General features: G+C 46.7%; 1 protein-coding gene across 2 annotated transcripts in view; it reads right to left on the bottom strand.

Moving 5' to 3' along the window:
- The window catches only part of CAMSAP2 (calmodulin regulated spectrin associated protein family member 2), a 97,648-nt gene that overhangs the window by 57,954 nt on the left and 19,035 nt on the right, over positions 1–20,659 (bottom strand). For both annotated transcript variants that reach the window (XM_024976917.2, XM_024976918.2), the window contains exon 2: positions 17,343–17,602. In XM_024976917.2, the coding sequence (XP_024832685.1) occupies positions 17,343–17,602 (260 nt within the window). The remainder of the gene's footprint in view (positions 1–17,342; positions 17,603–20,659) is intronic.

Below are 20,659 nucleotides of genomic sequence, written 5' to 3'. Positions count from 1 at the left end.
TCCTTTTCTCCTTTGCTTTTCCCTTCTCTTCTTTTCACAGCTATTTGTAAGGCCTCCTCAGACAGCCATTTTGCTTTTTTGCATTTCTTTCTCTTGGGAATGTCTTGATCCCTGTCTCCTGTACAGTGTCATGAACCTCCATCCATAGTTCTTCAGGCATTCTGTCTATCAGATCTCATCCCTTGAATCTATTTCTTACTTCCACTGTGTAATTGTATGGGATTTGATTTAGGTCATACCTGAATGGTCAAATGAGATGGAAGTACATCAAAGTGCCCTAAATGTTAAGTGACATAGTGAGTTACAGTGGTTTATTACCTCAGGCATCAGTCAGCGTATGACTCTGGGATTAGCCTGCAGAGCAGTCTATCATCTGAAGATAATCTTCGAATTTCACTGTAATCATTTATTTTTATGTTTCCCCAAACAAATGCTACATCAATGAACAGTTTAAGGCATTAAATCAGGAGTGTGCCTGGCTGACTAACAGTGGACCTGCAAGGAGCAAGCAGAGACTGTAAGCAGGCAAGACGGCCACCACCACCGGGACCACGAAGCCTGGGCTACTTCATGGAAATTCCCGGAAGCAGGTGATAATATCCAGCTAATCAAGATTTAAGTACGGAACATCTGTGGCTTTCAAATGTCCTAACCGTGGTGACCTGGGCAAGTTTTATTTATAAGACAGTTTATATACGGCAGCTCAGGCTCATCACCAGCACTCAACATAATTGCTGCCACCTCATGCCAGAGACCTAAAAGGACAGCTATGCTCTTTCATTTGCTAACCAGTATGACATTCCTCATATATAGTTGAACCAGTCACATATGGTGTACTTCAAAGTGTGTTTGTGTTTCATAGCTTTCCAGATTCTAAAGTCTTCCAGGCATATGGATGCTGAGCCAAAAACTGTGCTTCAAATCTCAAAATCTAAAACGAGTTGCACAAAACACACTGAAATACGCTTTATCATGTAAAAATAACCGTCAGGAAAAGCTCCAGTTAACACTCGAAAAACTGCCTGAAAGGAAGTTTGTCAGCAAATTTCTTCAGCTGGGTATGTATGAAAAATGCGCCTGACAGTACTAGCTTTACCAGAAAAAAAAGGAAAGAAATGGAACCACACAAGGTTAGGGCATAATCGTAGCTGTTCCACCGCAGTCGGAGTGCGTCTGCCAAGCACTGTCTGTGGGAAAGAGAGACAGGAAGGTTGCAAGGTCTCCTTGGTGACATGGGAGGTCACCACCCAGGTTTCTGGAAACTACAAAGACGAGTTAAATCTGTATAACAACAGGCAAAATTTCACAAGGTTTGAACACAGCTATGGCAGAAACTCCATCAGCAAAGTTTCTCCCACCTGCCAAGCACCCAGAGGTCATGTTCCTTCCTGGCTGAAGGCCTGTGGGCAAGCAGTGCCAGAAGGAACACGGCACAGTGGCAGAACTCAGAATCCGAAGTTGCTGAGGCCAGCATCAAGGCCTCTTCACACAGATGCCGGCCAGAGGTGAAGAGCTGTAGATCTGCAAGGCAGCTCAGCAGCTAACTGGCTGGAAAACGAATACTCACGAGGAAGGAGTCTGAGCTTGTACAGGGGTCCGTGCACGCAGCACGGGCGCTGTCAGCCCCCCAACCCCCCACACAGCCTGGTGACACAGCCCGCAAGAGACGCTCCTACCCACAGTGACACACACATCTCCTCTCTGTCCATTCTAACCAAGCTGAACAAATGTGTGAAGGGATCAAAAGACTATCAAGTTTTTTTATTAACCTTCTGAGCTGGTAATACCTTAAGGAACACTGATTTTTCAAACAGTTGGGAAGTAATGTCCACATAAAACGCTCCCACTATAATTTTGGTAGACCATAACATATGTAACTCCTTTAAAACACTGATTTTTAATGAATCATTAAATACTGACATTGTTCAAATCCAAATTCTAATTTAGATCATGAGAAATACTAAGAAATAATAATTTATCAATAACAATGCTGTATAACAACAAAAAAAAGTTTTTTAAAAACATCAGTTTCCCTTGCATTTTCAGGCCGTCTTCGGTGACACTCTCATTGCCACACGGGAACCAGGAGTGCGGCACAAGCTCTGCAGGAGCGGGAAGGCTGAGGATGAACAGCGGTGCCGCGCAGAGCACTGTGCTCAGTCAGATGCCAAAGCAGCCAAAGCACTTCAGAACCCACGTGCCTTACCATTATTTTAAATGAAACTTTACGAGAAAAAAGAACAAAACTGGAGGTGTCATGACCTTTGACTTGAGACTTTACTACAAAGCCACAGTCATCAAAACAGCATGGTGCTGGCAAAAAAACACACTCGAAGATCAACTGAACAGAACAGAGCCCAGAAATAACCCCACACACCTACGGCCAATCAACCTACAGCGCAGGAGGCGAGGAGACCAACGGAGGAGAGTCTCTCTGAAGTGGCACTAGGAGCACTGAACGGCCAGACATGAAGAATTAGAGCACGTTCTTAGCCCACGCACAAAAATGACCCTAAAATCGATCAAAGGCCTAAATGTAAGACCTGAAACCACAAAGCTCCCAGAAGAAAATATAGGCACTGGCTCAGATGGTAGAGAATTGGCCTGTAATGCAGGAGATCTGGGTTCGATCCCTGGGTCGGGAAGACCCCCTGGAGAAGGGAATGGCAACCTATTCCAGTATTTTTGCTGGAGAATTCCATGCACAGAGGAGCCTAGTAGGGGCTACTGTACATGAGGTCGCAAAGAGTCAGACACAACTGAATGACGGCTTCCCTGGTGGCTCAAACGGTAAAAAAAAATCTACCTGCAGTGTGGGAGACCCAAGTTCAATCCCTGGGTTGGGAAGATCCCCTGGAGAAGAGAATGTTCAATCCACTCCAGTATTGTGGCCTAGAGAATCCCATGGACAGAGGAGCCTCGTGGGCTACAGTCCATGGGGTCGCAAAGGGTTGGACACGACTGAGTTACTAACATACAAGGGGCTAATATCCATAAACAAAGAACCCATAGAACTCAAATCAAAAACAAAACAAACTCAACCCCCCAAAAATATATATATATTAAAAAATGGGCAGAGGACCTGAATAGATATTTTTTCCAAAGAAGACACGTGGATGGCCAACAGGCAGCAAGGAAAGATGCTGAACATCACTAACCACCTTGCTCACGGCCAATTTGGTGGCTCTTTCCAGTTCCTGAGACACACCTGCAGGCACTATGCCTGCTGTCTCTGCTGCCTGGAATGTTCTTTCCCAGGAGTCCTTCCAGTATTCAGGCCTCAGTTCAGGTGTCAGTCCTCGGGACCAGCCTTCCCTGACGCCACAGGGGAAGACAGCACACTTCACGCCCTCTGCCTCTTTCTTCTTGATGTCTTTTCTTCAGAGAGTTCACGACTATCGAAAACTGTTACAGTCTGTTTAGCTTTCTACTGCTCATCTTTGCTACAGTGTTAGCTGTGTGAAAGCAAGGCTCCCTGTCTTCCCATCACTGTCCTGTCACCAAGGCCCCAGTGGTTCTCAACAAGCACTTACTGAATCAAGTGGCTCACATCTCACAAAGCACAAAGTAACAAATGTAGCCGGAAACCTCAAATTCCAGAACATGTTCCCTCCAGGAAACTCTCGCTGGGAACTGATCATCCAGACCTGAGGCTGACTTACTTGGTGGCCTGTCTCATTCGCTGTCGGGGATGCTGGCCACCCCATCTCGGCCTAAGTGGCCCCTGGTGGAGAGCTCTGCTCACGGCCACCCTCCTGGGCAAGGCTGCCCCAACCCTTCCACCCACGAGGGATGCACACGGTCCCCTCACCTTGCTCCGTCACATCCTCCCGCTTTCATTTTCCTCACTTTCACTCTCTCTCTAAAGTTGCCCTTTTAATGTTTACTGCTGCTGCTGCTGCTAAGTCACTTCAGTCGTGTTCGACTCTGTGCGACCCCACAGACGGCAGCCCACCTGGCTCCCCCGTCCCTGGGATTCTCCAGGCAAGAACACTGGAGTGGGGTGCCATTTCCTCCTCCAATGCATGAAAGTGAAAAGTGCAAGTGAAGTCGCTCAGTCGTGTCCGACTCTTAGGACCCCATGGACTGCAGCACCAGGCTCCCCCGTCCATGGGATTCTCCAGGCAAGAACACTGGAGTGGGTTGCCATTTCCTTCTCCAGTGCATGAAAGTGAAAAGTGCAAGTGAAGTCGCTCAGTCGTGTCCGACTCTTAGGACCCCAGGGACTGCAGCCCCCCAGGCTCCTCCGTCCTGGGATTCTCCAGGCACGAGGACTGGAGTGGGTGCCATAGGTGGACTATTTACCGCAAACTAAAGATTTGAGCTTCAGGAAAACTCAGAATCAGCTCAAAACTCATGATCAGCATTCTCAGATCCCTGCAAGCAGAGCAAGAGGACTTCCTGAAAGACAGGCCCCTGGGACAGCTTTGCAGCAGTCACTTCGTGCCACAGCTCATTATAACCCTCTTTTCAACACAGAACAGGGCAAGCTCAGAAGGAGTCAGAGTATTACAAAGATCTTCTTTTCTATCACAGAAGCTCATTGATCCAGGTGTCTAAACACAGGCAAGCATCCAAATGGAACGGTTTGTAGTTTTTAAGTAATCATCTATTCTCCTTAACTCTCATCACTGACATTAATTAAAAACAATTTGCTAAACTATTACAGTCTGCCAAGCTGTAATAAAAACAGCTCGGTATCATGTGGACGGGATGCGGGGTCAGTTTGTTCAACACAGACTGGGGTGTGGATGGCTGCGGACCACCGCGGGCCTGTGCACTGCTCAACAGTGCTGGCCGGAGCTGTGCAGACGGGAAAACCTGATCTCTGCACCAAACCTGCAAAAGCAGCTCAAACTCAGTGCTCCTTTTCATATATGTTTATATACAGTTATGTAAGCTAATGCTTGCGAGGAAATGACTCATTGGAAAAGACCCTGATGCTGGGAAAGACTGAAGGCGGGAGGAGAAGGGGACGACAGAGGATGAGACGGTCGGATGGCATCACCGACTTGATGGACATGGGTTTGGGTGAACTCTGGGAGTTGGTGATGGACAGGGAGGCCTGGTGTCGCAGAGTTGGACGCGACTGAGTGACTGAACTGATGCTAATGCTGTATATTATTTAAAGAAAAAGTATCTTCAACAGTACTATGTCTTTAAATTTAGTAATCTACAACAAATACTTACTTTTTTCTCTTTTTAAAAGATGAAAAGTCTTGGTTAATACACATTTACTGCACCTTCAAAAATCATCAAAAATTACTGCTGGCAGGTCTATACTATCAGACAACTCTCTAAATATTTAGCTTTTGCTACTTTGAATATGTTACGAAGGTGAGATTACCAACAGACAATAAAACTTTCACTATTTACAAGTGAAATTTATTTTACAAAGTATGAAGTAACTCATATCGTACTTTAGAAGCTAGCTCTGAAAAGTCAAATTTTTTATAAAAGAATATGCATATGAATCTGCAATATATACTAAATTTCAAATCAAATCAAATGACTAACATTTTTTAATTGGAAAGTAAGACAGGTATCAAAGTATTATTTTAGGAAAATTAATCTGCTAGAAGTATGACATTGAAATTAGAGAAAATAAACCTTTTTATTTTTTGGCCATGCTGTGCAACTTGGGGGATCTTAGTTCCCAGACCAGGGATTGAATCTAGACCCACAGCACAGAAAGCGCCAAGTCCTAACCACTGGAAAACCAGGAAAGGCCCTAGATAAATAACCCTTAAGGTGGCAAGCCCACACACAGACTCTAGTCCCACAGTTTCCTTTTTTTTTTTCATTAAAACAGATACAAGTTGGTAACTTATAGACTAAAATACATTTTTAAGAAAAATATAAGTATGGCATTTAGTTTTCAGTACCAACGCTGTCACCTTACCACTCTTCCCTATAAAAACAACTAAACGAGTGACTTTAAATGTGTGTTTATAACCCATTTGTGGGTCAAGCATGAAGTAGGTTCCATCAACCACAGTCGTCATTTTTTGCAAACAGAACAGGAAAAAAGTCAGGTCACAAGGGTAACTGTCACGTGTGTGCAGCAGCTAGAGCAGCTGCGGGTCCTGCAGCACAACGCATCCATGTCAGCCTCGGTCAAGAGGATTCCAGAACTCCAGCCCAGACGGCGGCGAAGGCCTCTCTCCACTCCAGACTTCACTGCTACGCTTAAAGCTGTCCGCGGAGTTAACTGGGATGCAGGTAAACTGGGCACAAGGGGGCTGGTCGGCTCGTTCTTCACACAGTGTTTCACTGCATTTCTTTTAACAGCAGGCAGAGGTCTGTTGAATGAGTTGTGCTAATTTAAACACCTGGGACTTACTGAGGGGACACTGAGGCAGGGCACAGACCCTGGAAGATGGGCCAACTCAGGACAGACAGACGCGCAGCGCCTCCAGGCCTGGCAGGGCGCTCGCGAGCTCAGCCTCCACCTCCATCCCCGTGCTGCCTGCACAAGGCAAGCAGCCTCTGCCAGCAGGCGGCCAAACCCCCAGGTAAACCAGCAGCGGCAGGGCACGGAGCACAGACGTGGCCTCTAGGGATAAGCGCTCCACCGTCCCAATCAATCGGAAACATCTGATTTCTATGGCCAGAAGTCAACATTTCACTTTGTAAGCACTATGTACTGGGCATAATACTTGGTTCAATATGATAAATATACACAATACATGTGCATATTAAAACATTAAATTGTACTGCTTAAATATATGCAGTTTTTATCAGTAAAACTGGGGGAAAATGAGATATATAAAATATGTTTTCAACAGCTAAAGGAGACGGCATTAAGAGCAAGTCTTTTAAAATAATGAACATTACACTGAGCACTGCACTAAACATGACATTTTTCACTTCACATAATGTATTCTTGAAAACGTAGGTTATTAAAAGTCGTTCTTTTCTAAATCAGTGTTGTGAAAATGAATCCTGGTATAAAACACTTTTAAAATTTAAAAATTATTTTGCAAAGTCAAACACTCTGTTTTTAAAAAATCTGTATCTTTTTAAATCAGTTGTCACTAAATGAGACGTCCCTATGCAAGAAGAGTACCTGCTGAGATCTGAATGTTTCAGTTCAGTTCAGTCGCTCAGTTGTGTCCAACTCTTTGCGACCCCATGAACCACAGCACACCAGGCCTCCCTGTCCATCACCAACTCCTGGAGTCCACCCAAACCCATGTCCATTGAGTCAGTGATGCCATACAACCAGCTCTTCCTCTATTGTTCCCTTCTTATTCTGCCCTCAATCTTTCTCAGCATCAGGGTCTTTTCCAATGAGTCAGCTCTTTACATCAGGTGGCCAAAGTATTGGAGTTTCAGCTTCAAAATCAGTCCTACCAATGAACACCCAGGACTGATCTCCTTTAGGATGGACTGGCTGGATCTCCTTGCAGTCCAAGGGACTCTCAAGAGTCTTCTCCAACACCACAGTCCAAACGCATCAATTCTTCGGCGCTCAGCTTTCTTCACAGTCCAACTCTCACATCCATACATGACCACTGGAAAAACCATAGCCCTAGACAGACATTTGTTAACAAAGTAATGTCTTTGCTTTTTAATACGCTGTCTAGGTTGGTCATAACTTTCCTTCCAAGGAGTAAGCATCTTTTAATTTCATGGCTGAATGTTTGTGTCCTCCTCTACACATGGACATCACCAGATGGTCAACACCGAAATCAGACTGATTATATTCTATGCAGCCAAAGATGGAGAAGCTCTATACAGTCAACAAAAACAAGACCGGGAGCTGACTGTGGCTCAGATCATGAACTCCTTATTGCCAAATTCAGACTGAAATTGAAGAAAGTAGGGAAAACCACTAGACCATTCAGGTATGACCTAAATCAAATCCCTTATGATTATACAGTGGAAGTGAGAAATAGATTTAAGGGCCTAGATCTGATAGATAGAGTGCCTGATGAACCATGGACTGAGGTTCGTGACATTGTACAGGAGACAGGGATCAAGACCATCCCCATGGAAAAGAAATGCAAAAAAGCAAAATGGCTGTCTGGGGAGGCCTTACAAATAGCTGTGAAAAGAAGACAAGAGAAAAGCAAAGGAGAAAAGGAAAGATATCAGCATCTGAATGCAGAGTTCCAAAGAATAGCATGAAGAGATAAGAAAGCCTTCCTCAGCGATCAATGCAAAGAAATAGAGGAAAACAACAGAATGGGAAAGACTAGAGATCTCTTCAAGAAAATTAGAGATACCAAGGGAACATTTCATACAAAGATGGGCTAGATAAAGGACAGAAACAGTATGGACCGAACAGAAGCAGAAGATATTAAGAAGACGTGGCAAGAATACACAGAAGAACTGTACAAAAAAGATCTTCACGACCAAGATAATCATGATGGTGTGATCACTGACCTAGAGCCAGACACCCTGGAATGTGAAGTCAAGCAGGCCTTAGAAAGCATCACTACAAACAAAGCTAGTGGAGGTGATGGAATTTCAGTTGAGCTATTTCAAATCCTGAAAGATGATGCTGTGAAAGTGCTGCACTCGATATGCCAGCAAATTTGGAAAACTCAGCAGTGGCCACGGGACTGGAAAAGGTCAGTTTTCATTCCAATCCCCAAGAAAGGCAATGACAAAGAATGTTCATGCTACTGCTACTGCTTCTAAGTCACTTCAGTCGTGTCTGACTCTGTGCAACCCCATAGACGGCAGCCCACCAGGCTCCCCCGTCCCTGGGATTCTCCAGGCAAGAACACTGGAGTGGGTTGCCATTTCCTTCTCCAAAGCACAAAAGTGAAAAGTGAAAGTGAAGTCACTCAGTCGTGTCCGACCCTCAGCGACCCCATGGACTGCAGCCTTCCAGGCTCCTCCATCCATGGGATTTTCCAGGCAGGAGTACTGGAATGGGGTGCCACTGCCTTCTCCAAAGAATGCTCATACTACCGCACAATTGCACTCATCTCACACACTAGTAAAGAAATGCTCAAAATTCTCCAAGCTAGGCTTCAGTAATACGTGAACCGTGAACTTCCAGATGTTCAAGCTGGTTTTAGAAAAGGCAGAGGAACCAGAGATCAAATTGCCATCATCTGCTGGATCATCAAAAAAGCAAGAGAGTTCCAGAAAAACATCTATTTCTGCTTTATTGACTATGCCAAAGCCTTTGACTGTGTGGATCACAATAAACTGTGGAAAATTCTGAAAGAGATGGGAATACCAGACCACCTGACCTGCCTCTTGAGAAATCTGTATGCAGGTCAGGAAGCACCAGTTAGAACTGGACATGGAACAACAGACTGGTTCCAAATAGGAAAAGGAGCACGTCAAGGCTGTATATTATCACCCTGCTTATTTAACTTCTATGCAGAGTACATCATGAGAAACGCTGGGCTGGAAGAAGCACAAGCTGGAATCAAGATTGCCGGGAGAAATATCAATAACCTCAGATATGCAGATGACACCACCCTTATGGCAGAAAGTGAAGAGGAACTAAAAAGCCTCTTGATGAAAGTGAAAGTGGAGAGTGAAAAAATTGGCTTAAATCTCAACATTCAGAAAACTAAGATCATGGCATCTGGTCCCATCACTTCATGGGAAATAGATGGAGAAACAGTGGAAACAGTGTCAGACTTTATTTTGGGGGGCTCCAAAATCACTGCAGATGGTGACTGCAGCCATGAAATTAAAAGACGCTTACTCCTTGGAAGGAAAGTTATGACCAACCTAGATAGCATATTCAAAAGCAGAGACATTACCTTGCCAACAAAGGTTCGTCTAGTCAAGGCTATGGTTTTTCCTGTGGTCATGTATGGATGGGAGAGTTGGACTGTGAAGAAGGCTGAGCGCTGAAGAATTGATGCTTTTGAACTGTGGTGTTGGAGAAGACTCTTGAGAGTCCCTTGGACTGCAAGGAGATCCAACCAGTCCATTCTGAAGGAGATCAACCCTGGGATTTCTTTGGAAGGACTGATGCTAAAGCTGAAACTCCAGTACTTTGGCCACCTCATGCTAAGAGTTGACTCACTGGAAAAGACTCTGATGCTGGGACGGATTGGGGGAAGGAGGAGAAGGGGATGACAGAGGATGAGATGGCTGGATGGCATCACCGACTCGATGGGCGTGAGTTTGAGTGAACTCCAGGAGTTCATGATGGACAAGGAGGCCTGGCATGCTGCAACTCATGGGGTCGAAAAGAGTCAGCCACGACTGAGCAACTGAACTGAACTGAGCTGAAAGCTCAAATGTGGCAACTAGAAAGCACCAGGTGATGGTGTGAGGGGGGGCCCCTGGGAGGGGATAGGTAGGGGCCCCAGGAGGCTCCGTCCCTTCCCCCAGGAGGTCACAGCAGGAGACTGGCAGCCTACAACCCAGAAGCAGCCTCAGCAACACCCGGCCATGACGACTCCCTGGCCTTGGCCCCCTAGCCTCCAAATCAGGGCCGGGGGATAAGCTCTGGTTGTTTATAAGCAGAGCCTGTGGGACTCTGCTGCAGCCCAGAGACCTGGCCCCGTGCAGCCAGCCTCCCCGGCGCTCAGTTTGCCACGTGCTCCTCTCACCACGTTCCTCTTGGCGGCCACACACCCTTCTCATGGAGGGGCACCCTGCTTCATGCTGACAGTTTCTGCCAGGCTCCCCAGAATTGATGCAGAGCAAAATCCACAAGGACGAGAATAGGGGTGGCAGCACAGTGTGTGCAGGAAGAACACGCACCAGGTCAGGGGTCGGGGAGGGTCAGGGCGGCCGCTGCACCGCAAGGAGCTAGTCTCCAGTCTATACCAGCTCACGATGCAGCTCAATCCCGAAGCAACAAGCACCCAGGCAAAAGCGGGCAGACGGCCTACACAGACATTTCTCCAAGGAAGACACACAGATGGCCAAGAGGCAGATGAAAAGATGCTTAACCGCACTAATTATTAGAGAAATGCAAATCAAAACTACAATGAGGTATTACCCCACATGGGTCAGAATGGCCATTATCAAAAAATACACAAACAACAAAGGCTGGAGAGAAGGGAACCCTCCCACCTTGCTGGTGGGAATGTAAACCAGTGCAGCTGCTATGGACGGCACCGTGGAGGCTCCTCCAAAAGCTAAACACAGAACCACCACGTGACCCGGCAGTTCCACTCCCGGGCATAGAAATACCCGGGGAAAAACTTGGCTCGAAAGGATCCATGCACCCCAACATTCACAGGAGCGCTACACACAACCGTTAAGACACAGAAGCAACCTGCAGGTCCTCTGACAGACAAATGGATAATGAAGATGTGGGGCGCACGACGACGGAACGTCAGCCACTGAAGAGAACGACATGATGTCACCGGCCGCCACGTGCATAAACCCGGGGATCATCGTGCCAAGGGGAGTCAGACAGAGAGAGACAAGTATCATCTGACATCACTTGTACGTAGAACCTAAAAAACTGATCCAGATGGACTCACTGACAGAACAGAAACAGACTTAAAGAATGAGTTTACGGTCACCAAGGCGGGAGGGTGCAGGGAGACACACACAGAGTCGCCTCGACTCCACCTCAGCAACGCTCCTCCGGCACGCCCAGAGCCTCCATGCTCGCTCCCCAGCGCAAGCCCGATGCTGCCCTGCCTGGTGCAGAGCCATCACCTCCAGGATGAAGGACACGCAGAGTCATTGTGCTCATCCTCATCCAGTGCTCCGGCCTCAGTGCTCGTCGTCTCTGGACACGTACCCGGGCTGAAGCTGCACTCCAACAGCGCGCTCCCACACACCAGCTGCACCTCTGTGCCTGCCCGGAAGCCCCTTCACAGCTGTCAAGACTCAGCCCAAGAGCAGAAGTGAGTCTGGAGCCCCTACACTCCTGAAACACACGTATTGTAAGCTGCTTGTTTCTCTAACCTCCAGGAGAATGCGAGCCTCTGGAGGACAGAAGCTCCTCCCAGTCACAGTATGTAATACAGAGTATGTGGCAGAAGTGCTGTCAATAAACTGAAAAAAATTAACAGATGGCCTGACTTCAGGTTTATTATAAACATAAAGGTTTTGTGAGGTCATCTGGTAAAATGAACACACATTCAACAAGTTATTTCTAGGAGAAAGGAATCTGGAGTTCTAAATAAAATAAACGCTAAGTCAAATGTAAAAAAAATGGTTATATCAAAAGATAATGTGACTTTGAGCCTTGAAATACTAATGGAATCCAAACCAGGTCCATGATTCATGCAACAGAAATACCAAGCACTACACGTGAAGAAAATCCTGTTCAACAAATGCCAGGAGAATTTAGCATAATTTTTCACAGATAAGCTCTGCTCATAGTTTGCAAGACATTATTCTACACGGGTGACTAGAAATAAGTCCTTCCTCAACCACTACTGTAATAAATCTTACATTTATATAATCCTCTTTCTCTAAAGGACAATTTTTAAACTTCTTACATGGGGAAAGGTTTTTCAAACTTCTACATGGGTAAGTGACTGAGTTCCAGCGACGGTGGCGCCATGGGGACCCCAGAACAGCAGTGGGGGGCCAGTGTGCTGGAGGGGGACAGCAGTGAGGAGGATGGGCGGGCGGGGTTTTTGCTCTTTTGTTTGTTTGACACAGGCAGGATAAAAACAAGTCCATGCACCACTACTGGCACAGCAAACCCCCAGGAAAACAGCACGAAAACTTCTTCCATGATCCTGTAATGCACAAGAGTTAAAAATCCCAACTAGGGCTCACAGCCTCTGCAACTGGCCGATTATCCAGACTCGTCTCACACGCGTCCCCCGTGCAGGGGCGACATCACTCGTGACGCACAGCATGCCTGCACAGCCCAAACTGCGTTGGGAACTTCTTCAGCCTGCCGCCCCTCACCGATCCCTTCCCACCCACGGAAACCCCATGAATCACTCAGCCCCGACGCCTTTCCTCACCCGCCGGCAGCAATCACCACACCCGCCTGTATGATCCCAATGCTACGGCTTACACTCCCACGGGGAGCACCCATTTCATGCTAACAAGCATTTTTCCAGTCTTCTTTCTCTCTGGATTCTAAGGTCCACATCATCCAAGTGCAGGCATCCGTGGTCAGGAGAATGTGGATGACAAAACACGATAAAGTAACACTCCTTCACTTGCAGGAATAGCCTTCCTGAGGGTAAACAGATGTTTCCATCATCCCTCTGTTTTAAACACAGCTTCACTGGTCTTACAGCACAACAAGGCAGAGTAATGGACAGTGTGAGTGTGTGTGTGTGAGTCGCTCAGTCGTGTTAGACTGTGTGTGACCCCATGGCTGTAGCCCGCCAGGCTCCTCTGTCCATGGGATTCTCCAGACAAGAGTACTGGAGTGGGTAGCCATGCCCTCCTCCAGGGGACCTTCCTGACCCAGGGAACGAACCCTGGTCTACACTGCAGGTGGATGCTTTATCACCTGAGCCACCAGGGAAGCCCTAATGGATAGTACCAGAGATGCATTATAATTTTTTAGCTTATATTGTGTGAATACCCCAAACATCCATTAAAACAATGCTGACAGTTTACCGAGAGAACATTTCGTGCCTTCCTTAACAAATGATCGATCAGCACACTTTAGTTCCCATTAAGCAAACAGAGTACTAAAGCTCTTTCTGGTACTCATTAAAACAAAGCACTTCAAAATAAAATTTTTCTTTATATGACTGCTTCAAAACAAGATCTGATTAAGTAATAAAGGTTATTTTATAAATCAAACATGAAAATCAATCTCATTATTTCACATCACACATACTATATACATTTACTTTAATAGAGCTTTATGAATATCAACTTTTTCCTATATATGCAAACATGACTGGAAAGCTGATTTATAACCAAGAGTTTGATTCATAACCAGTCTACAGTTTACATAGCATGAAACCAAATATTTAAGTGCTCAAATTTGCTTTGGATTACAGCATTATAAATTAGAAAGTCAAGAGTTTTAGCTCATTCAGATTCTAATTCTAGTCTTGCTACTAAATAACAGCGCTACCCTAGCCAAACTGCTTAACCTCTAAATTCTAAGTATTACATATTTGAAATGACTGGAGTAGATCAAATTTCAAATTTCTCAGATCACATTCTTGATCACAGAAGTCACTCTGAACACTTGTTAAAAATACACGTCCCAGGGACTTCCCAGGTGGTTCAGAGGTTAAGACTCCATGCTCCCACTACAGGGACATGAGTTTGATCCCTGCTTGGGGACCCTGCATGCCTCAAGGTGCCTCCACCCCTCTTCTAAGGCCCCATGCTAGCAGCTCTACATGGAGGGCCAGGAAGTCTGTGTTCAAAGTTGCCCTGGACTGTGTTCCCCAGGCTGGTCGTGACTGGCAAGTTTTCTACTACACACAGGTCAGCTCTGATCTCTAAGGCTCTTTACAGCTATGAAATTCATAGAATTTAAGATTTTATGACACAGATCAAATCCATCAGCCCAATCTGATGATATCAAACGCAGTACACATGCAACTTCATTTTGTTGCAGAGGAAAGTTCAAAAGCTACAAGTCCCATCTGGCTCCACTTGCTACAAGTCCCTCAACTTCCAAGTCCTCCTACGTACTAGTACTTGTGCGGACAGATAACCTGAGAGATGACCTGACTCGGGTTAGGATGTGCTGTGGTTCCAGGGCACACAAGTCGCCGACTGGAGCACTGACATCAGGTCTCGGAGCCTGTGCCTCCCGCCCAGCGACTGTGCACGCACTGCATCTGGGCTCTGCTCACGGATGTGGGCCAGGCACGCGCACGCCACGGTTCAGTCCTTCCGCCAACCTTACAGACTACAACGATGCTCGGAATAATGGCTGATACACATCCTAACTACTGAAAAACACACTTCCTGACAATGCTTTCCACTGACGTAAATATAGAAGAGCGTGTTTACAGGCTGCACTCTCACTGTCTGTCTTTAAGTCCACTCAGATGGAGAGAGATACTCCCCAACCGGTGCTCTCACTTTTGCTTTAAAAAAAAGGCATTTCCTTCAACCCCCACCCAGCCCAAGCTGACCACCTCTGTTCAGCAAGCCCGCCTCACACGCACAGTGGCGTTTCTGCCGCCACCACATATTCCCCAAGAGGCTGTGAGGCGGCACGCAGAAATAAGGCTCCAACCAAGACAGTGTAGAGGTGGGAGGCGTGGTGGGGGCCAGTGTAGCAGTGCAATTAAACATACTAGTTTTCACTACACTTCTCAAAATGCAGGACCAGGAAGGATATTGATTCTTATTACTCTAAAACCAAAAAGAATGGTTTCTTAAGAAACAAAGTTTTTACTAGTACTCTTAAGAAAGTTTCTCACACAGGTCTTAGAAAAATAGTAATAGCAAATATCATCAATCAAAACTTCATAGCAACTGGAAAACCTTAAATCAAGTTGTAAGAAAAACTGAAAGTATACAATGAAAACACAGATCAGTCGGTGCAGCACAGCAAGGGGAAGACGATGTGGTCTAGCACGAGCGTCTGAGGCCCCCAAACAGAAGCCAGACCCAGAGAAGCAGCGGCCTTACCCTTTACATCACGCTCCTGAAACCTCAGCTCCTGGAAAGTGAAAGTGAAGCGAAAGTCGCTCAGTCCTGTCCAACTCTTTTTTGACCCCATGGACTATACAGTCCATGGCACTCTCCAGGCCAGCATACTGGACTGGGTAGCCTTTCCCTTCTCCAGAGATCGAACCCAGGTCTTCCACATTGCAGGTGGATTCTTTACCAGCTGAGCCACAAGGGAATCCCAAGAATACTGGAGTGGGTAGCCTATCCCTCTCCAGCGGATCTTCCCGACCCAGGAACCAAACTGGGGTCTCCTGCAATGCAGGCGGATTCTTTACCAACTGAGCTATCAGGGAAGCCCTCAATTCCTGGAGTCAGATTTAACAGCAAGATCAATGCAGAGTGAAAGTAACCTGATGGGAATGCAAGAGCAGTCTACCAAACCTGCACCGCCACACACTCAAGCTACACTAGGAAAAGTAATGAAGGAAGCGTGGAGAGTCTGCTCCACTCTTATTAGAGAGGACCTAGAACAGACAACCTCCTCTGAGGAGGAGCAGGTCCTGTGACGTGCACTGCCGGCACCTCAGAGAACTGGCACTGGGCAGACCCTGATGCAGACTCGGCACAGGGACACGCTCGTAACCACCCCCTCGGCCTGAGCAGGAAGCAAAAGCAGTCAGAGTAGGAGTGTCCACCCAGTGCAGTGACTCCAGAGAGTGGCCAGTGAGCTACTGCAGGGCCCCCTGAGCAGAGTTCTGCTCAGCCCTGGGGCCTGCAAGCTGCTCACGGGCGCCATGCAGGTGTGCAAACCTCGGACGGAACCGTGAGGTGAACCTGCAGCCGTCAACAGAAGGCCACAACCTCCCATCTGACAAGAAACATTCTTAGTTTTCCTCAATGATTCTGCAGTTTAATAAATCTATTACTAAATTCATTAACTAAAGTTTTCTCGAGACATTATTCTCCATTTCTTGAAAGTAATAAAAAGAGGTTGTTTTAAAGAAGGAAAACAGGCAGAAAGCAAAGGTAGGTCAATCAGCTCTTCTAGTGCTATACTTGGTAAACTAACTTTCCCTCATCTTTCTTCAGTCTCATAATTTCATATAGTCTTCTGCATATACCTCTCTTCTCTCCTCCAAGGAAGACAACCAGCCTCATACGAGAGCCTGATCTAATCGAACATGCAAATGAGTCACTGTTCCATACCATTCTCGACGCCCAGGATTTTGTAAACGCGAGTTCAAGCAGTACCACAGACTGACGCAGGACACGCAGAACTCCAGCACTTGCGTGTCTCCGGAGCTGCGGGGAGGAAGGGCACGCCTGCTCGACCCAGGCCAGCACACAGCCCTGCACTGCGTGTTCTCCACAAGAATGCGTTCTTGGTTGCTAAATAAACTCAAATACTGAGCACACAGAAATCTACCAAGAGGTCATTCACGCATATAAACGAGCACTCACCACTCCCACCTCTTTCCCAAGAAGACAAGGATGCCCTTTACATCTCTTAAAGTCTCTGGGATGGAAAAAAGTAAGCTTTTAAACTGGGGGAAAAAAAAAATCACTTTAGTTGGAAATTATGTGATTGTTTCTCCCGAGTATTAGAATGGGACCAAACATTCCAAAATAGTTCATTACACTCTTCCTTCGTCGGATCTCTCTGCTATACGCCTGAAACACAGCACTGTAAATCGACCACACTTCAGTTCTTAAAAAGACAAACCTTCAGTTTGAAAATGAGGTTTATGAGGAAAAAGATAACTGTTAGACTCCAGGCAGAGACAGCAGTGCAACTGTAAAGCCTAGGTCCCTCTGCTGTATGACACACGTCACGCTCAGAAGCACACACGTCAAACGCCATCGGCGTGGCCGCGAAGACTCACCATCTGGATGGGCTTCTTGTGCAAGTCTCGCTCTGTCACCAGCTTCTCTTGGTCGGTGACATAGAGGCCTTTCTGAGCCAAGGCCTGGATGACGGCGTCATGGCCCAGCAGGGGCTTCGCAGCGTCGCTCCTGAGGATGAGGCTCCCGGCGCGGCAGTACAGCTCGGCCGAGAGCAGCAGGCCGACCACGGGCGGCTTGATGTGCTCCTGGTCATACTGGTCCGTGTAGAACGGCTCTCGGAGCTCCTCTGGCACATTCTCTACAAAGATTAAGGGGGAAACGTTCTTACAAGATTTGTATAAAAGAAACACAGTTTATTTAATAGCATCACTTATGTCGTAAAAGATTTCTGCTAGAAACAACAATAACCCTTTAACTGAACAGATGATTTATTTGACCATGGCAGACAGTCTGGAATGAGAAAGAGAGAGAACCTTCCTTTACTGAAGATACTGTCCGAGTACATCACGAAAGCCACCGCCAAGCATCAAGGAGAAACGCCTCCTGAGCCCAGCAACTCAGGAGAAAGCGCTCCCACATGTGCACTCGGACACGCAGGACGAGGGCAAGATTCCCAAAAGCCTGTGCCAGTGAATCCCCTCCCATCCAAGCAGCCAACCAGGAAAGGCGGCTAACAGCCGTTTCAGGGACCCCAGGCCTCGACACCCGAGAGTGTGCCCACCGTCTGCTGTCCCCTTGCCTCCCACCGCTGGCCTCTCCCGCCCTGCTTGGCCTGTCGGGGGCAGTTAGAGCTGAGGTTCAAGGACAACCACCCTCAAATGTCCCGAACGCCAGAAAACCCTGTTACTACACCACCCCCATGACCACCTCCGTCCGACCCCACTGAAGCCCTCCTGGGTGCCTGACCGATCTGCCCCAGGGAGACAGACAGGCAGCTAAGCAACGGGACCAGTCTCTGAGTGTCTCTCTGGAGGCCAGGCCACTCCCCAGGAAGAAGGCCCGGCGAGAACGAGCGTTGACTCCTGCCCCGAGGAAAGGCGGGCATCTGAGCAGCAGGCTCACGTGCAGCCGCAGCCACAGGACACAGGCAGCCACCAGCCAGGCCTCGTCCGCCTTCTCTGGAGAGTCAGGGTTCACTGCCACCCACTGCCGACTTCAGGAGCTTCCTGAAGAGGCAGCTTTAGTGTAAGCTCAGGAATGTCACAGCATGAACAGAAGTCCAAAGAGCGTATTCACAAGTATTAATATACTCCGTAGCAATTTTACCTTAAAGCTTTTGAAAAGCCCAATCATTTAGAAAACTATTTTCATCAAATAACAGTATTATAATTACTGCACATTTATTTTACATACCAGTATGGGTTCTGGGGAATTCAAGGATTTAGAAATAATCTCTACACCCAAGGACATAATAATCTACAAATAGTCTAGACAGATCAAGTTTGTCAATTCCGAAACTGGAGACAACAGTAAGCAACAAACGACCCAGCACAAAATGAGAGAGACCAAGTGTGCGCTTCAAGTTCAAAGCAGTAAGCACCACGGCAGGCTGAGCCACCTGCATCCAGAAAAACAGGAGGGGACGAGCAAGCAGAAACTGCAATCACAGGGTAAAGAGGGTCTCTAAACAGGAGGGGGAAGAGGAAGACAGAAGACCGAACAACTCGGCAGAGAAAGGGTTCCAGTAGGAGGACAGAAATGGTACGGACCTAACAGAAGCAGAGGATATTAAGAAGAGGTGGCAAGAATACACAGAAGAACTGTACAAAGAAGATCTTCATGACCCAGATAATCCTGATGCTATGATCACTCACCTAGAGCTAGACATCCTGGAATGTGAAGTCAAGTAGGCCTTAGAAAGCATCACTATGAACAAAGCTAGTGGAGGTGATGGAATTCCAGTTGAGCTATTTCAAATCCTGAAAGATGATGCTGTGAAAGTGCTGCGCTCGATATGCCAGCAAATTTGGAAAACTCAGCAGTGGCCATAGGACTGGAAAAGGTCAGTTTTCATTCCAATCCCAAAGAAAGGCAATGCTAAAGAACTCAACTACCGCACAATTGCATTCATCTCACACGCTAGTAAAGTAATGCTCAAAATTCTCCAAGCCAGGCTTCAACAGTATGTGAACCGTGAACTTCCAGATGTTCAAGCTGGTTTTAGAAAAGGTAGAGGAACCAGAGATCAAATTGCCAACATCCGCTGGATCATCGAAAAAGCAAGAGGAGTTTCAGAAAAAACATCTTTTTCTGCTTTAATGACTACTGCAAAGCCTCTGTGTGGATCATAACAAACTGAGGAGAATTCTGAAAGAGATGGGAATACCAGACCACCTGACCTGCCTCCTGAGAAATCTGTATGCAGGTCAGGAAGCACCAGTTAGAACTGGACATAGAACAACAGACTGGTTCCAAATAGGAAAAGGAACACGTCAAGGCTGTATATTGTCACCCTGCTTATTTAACTTCTATGCAGAGTACATCATGAGAAACGCTGGGCTGGAAGAAGCACAAGCTGGAATCAAGATTGCTGGAAGAAATATCAATAACCTCAGATATGCAGATGACATCACCCTTATGGCAGAAAGTGAAGAGGAACTAAAAAGCCTCTTGATGAAAGTGAAAGAGGAGAGTGAAAAAGTTGGCTTAAAACTCAACATTCAGAAAACTAAGATCGTGGCATCCAGTCCCATCATTTCATGGCAAATAGATGGAGAAACAGTGGAAACAGTGACAGACTTTATTTTTTGGGGCTCCAAAATCAGTACAGATGGTGATTGCAGCCATGAAATTAAAAGATGCTTGCTCCTTAGAAGAAAAGTTATGATCAATCTAGCTGCTGCTGCTGCTAAGTCACTTCAGTCGTGTCCAACCCTGTGAGACCCCATAGACGGCAGCCCACCAGGCTCCCCCATCCCTGGGATTCTCCAGGCAAGAACACTGGAGTGGGTTGCTATTTCCTTCTCCAATGCATATTAAAAAGCACAGACATTACTTTGCCAACACAGGTCCGTCTAGTCAAAGCTATGGTTTTTCCAGTAGTCATATATGGATGTGAGAGTTGGACTATAAAGAAAGCTGAGTGCCAAAGAATTGATGCTTTTGAACTGTGGTGTTGGAGAAGACTCTTGAGAGTCCCTTGGACTGCAAGGAGATCCAACCAGTCCATCCTGAAGGAAATTAGCCTTGAATATTCATTGGAAGGACTGATGCTGAAGCTGAAACTCCAATATTTTGGCCACCTGATGTGAAGAGCTGACTCAATGGAAAAGACCCTGATGCTGGGAAAACCTGAAGGCGGGAAGAGGAGGGGACGAGAGAGGATGAGATGGCTGGATGGCATCATTGACTCAAT

This window comes from Bos taurus, chromosome 16, assembly GCF_002263795.3.
Source record: "Bos taurus isolate L1 Dominette 01449 registration number 42190680 breed Hereford chromosome 16, ARS-UCD2.0, whole genome shotgun sequence".
NCBI classification, from domain to species: Eukaryota; Metazoa; Chordata; class Mammalia; order Artiodactyla; family Bovidae; genus Bos; species Bos taurus.
The sequence above is the reverse complement of the archived record's forward strand: the minus strand, read 5'-3'. Positions and strand labels throughout refer to the sequence as shown.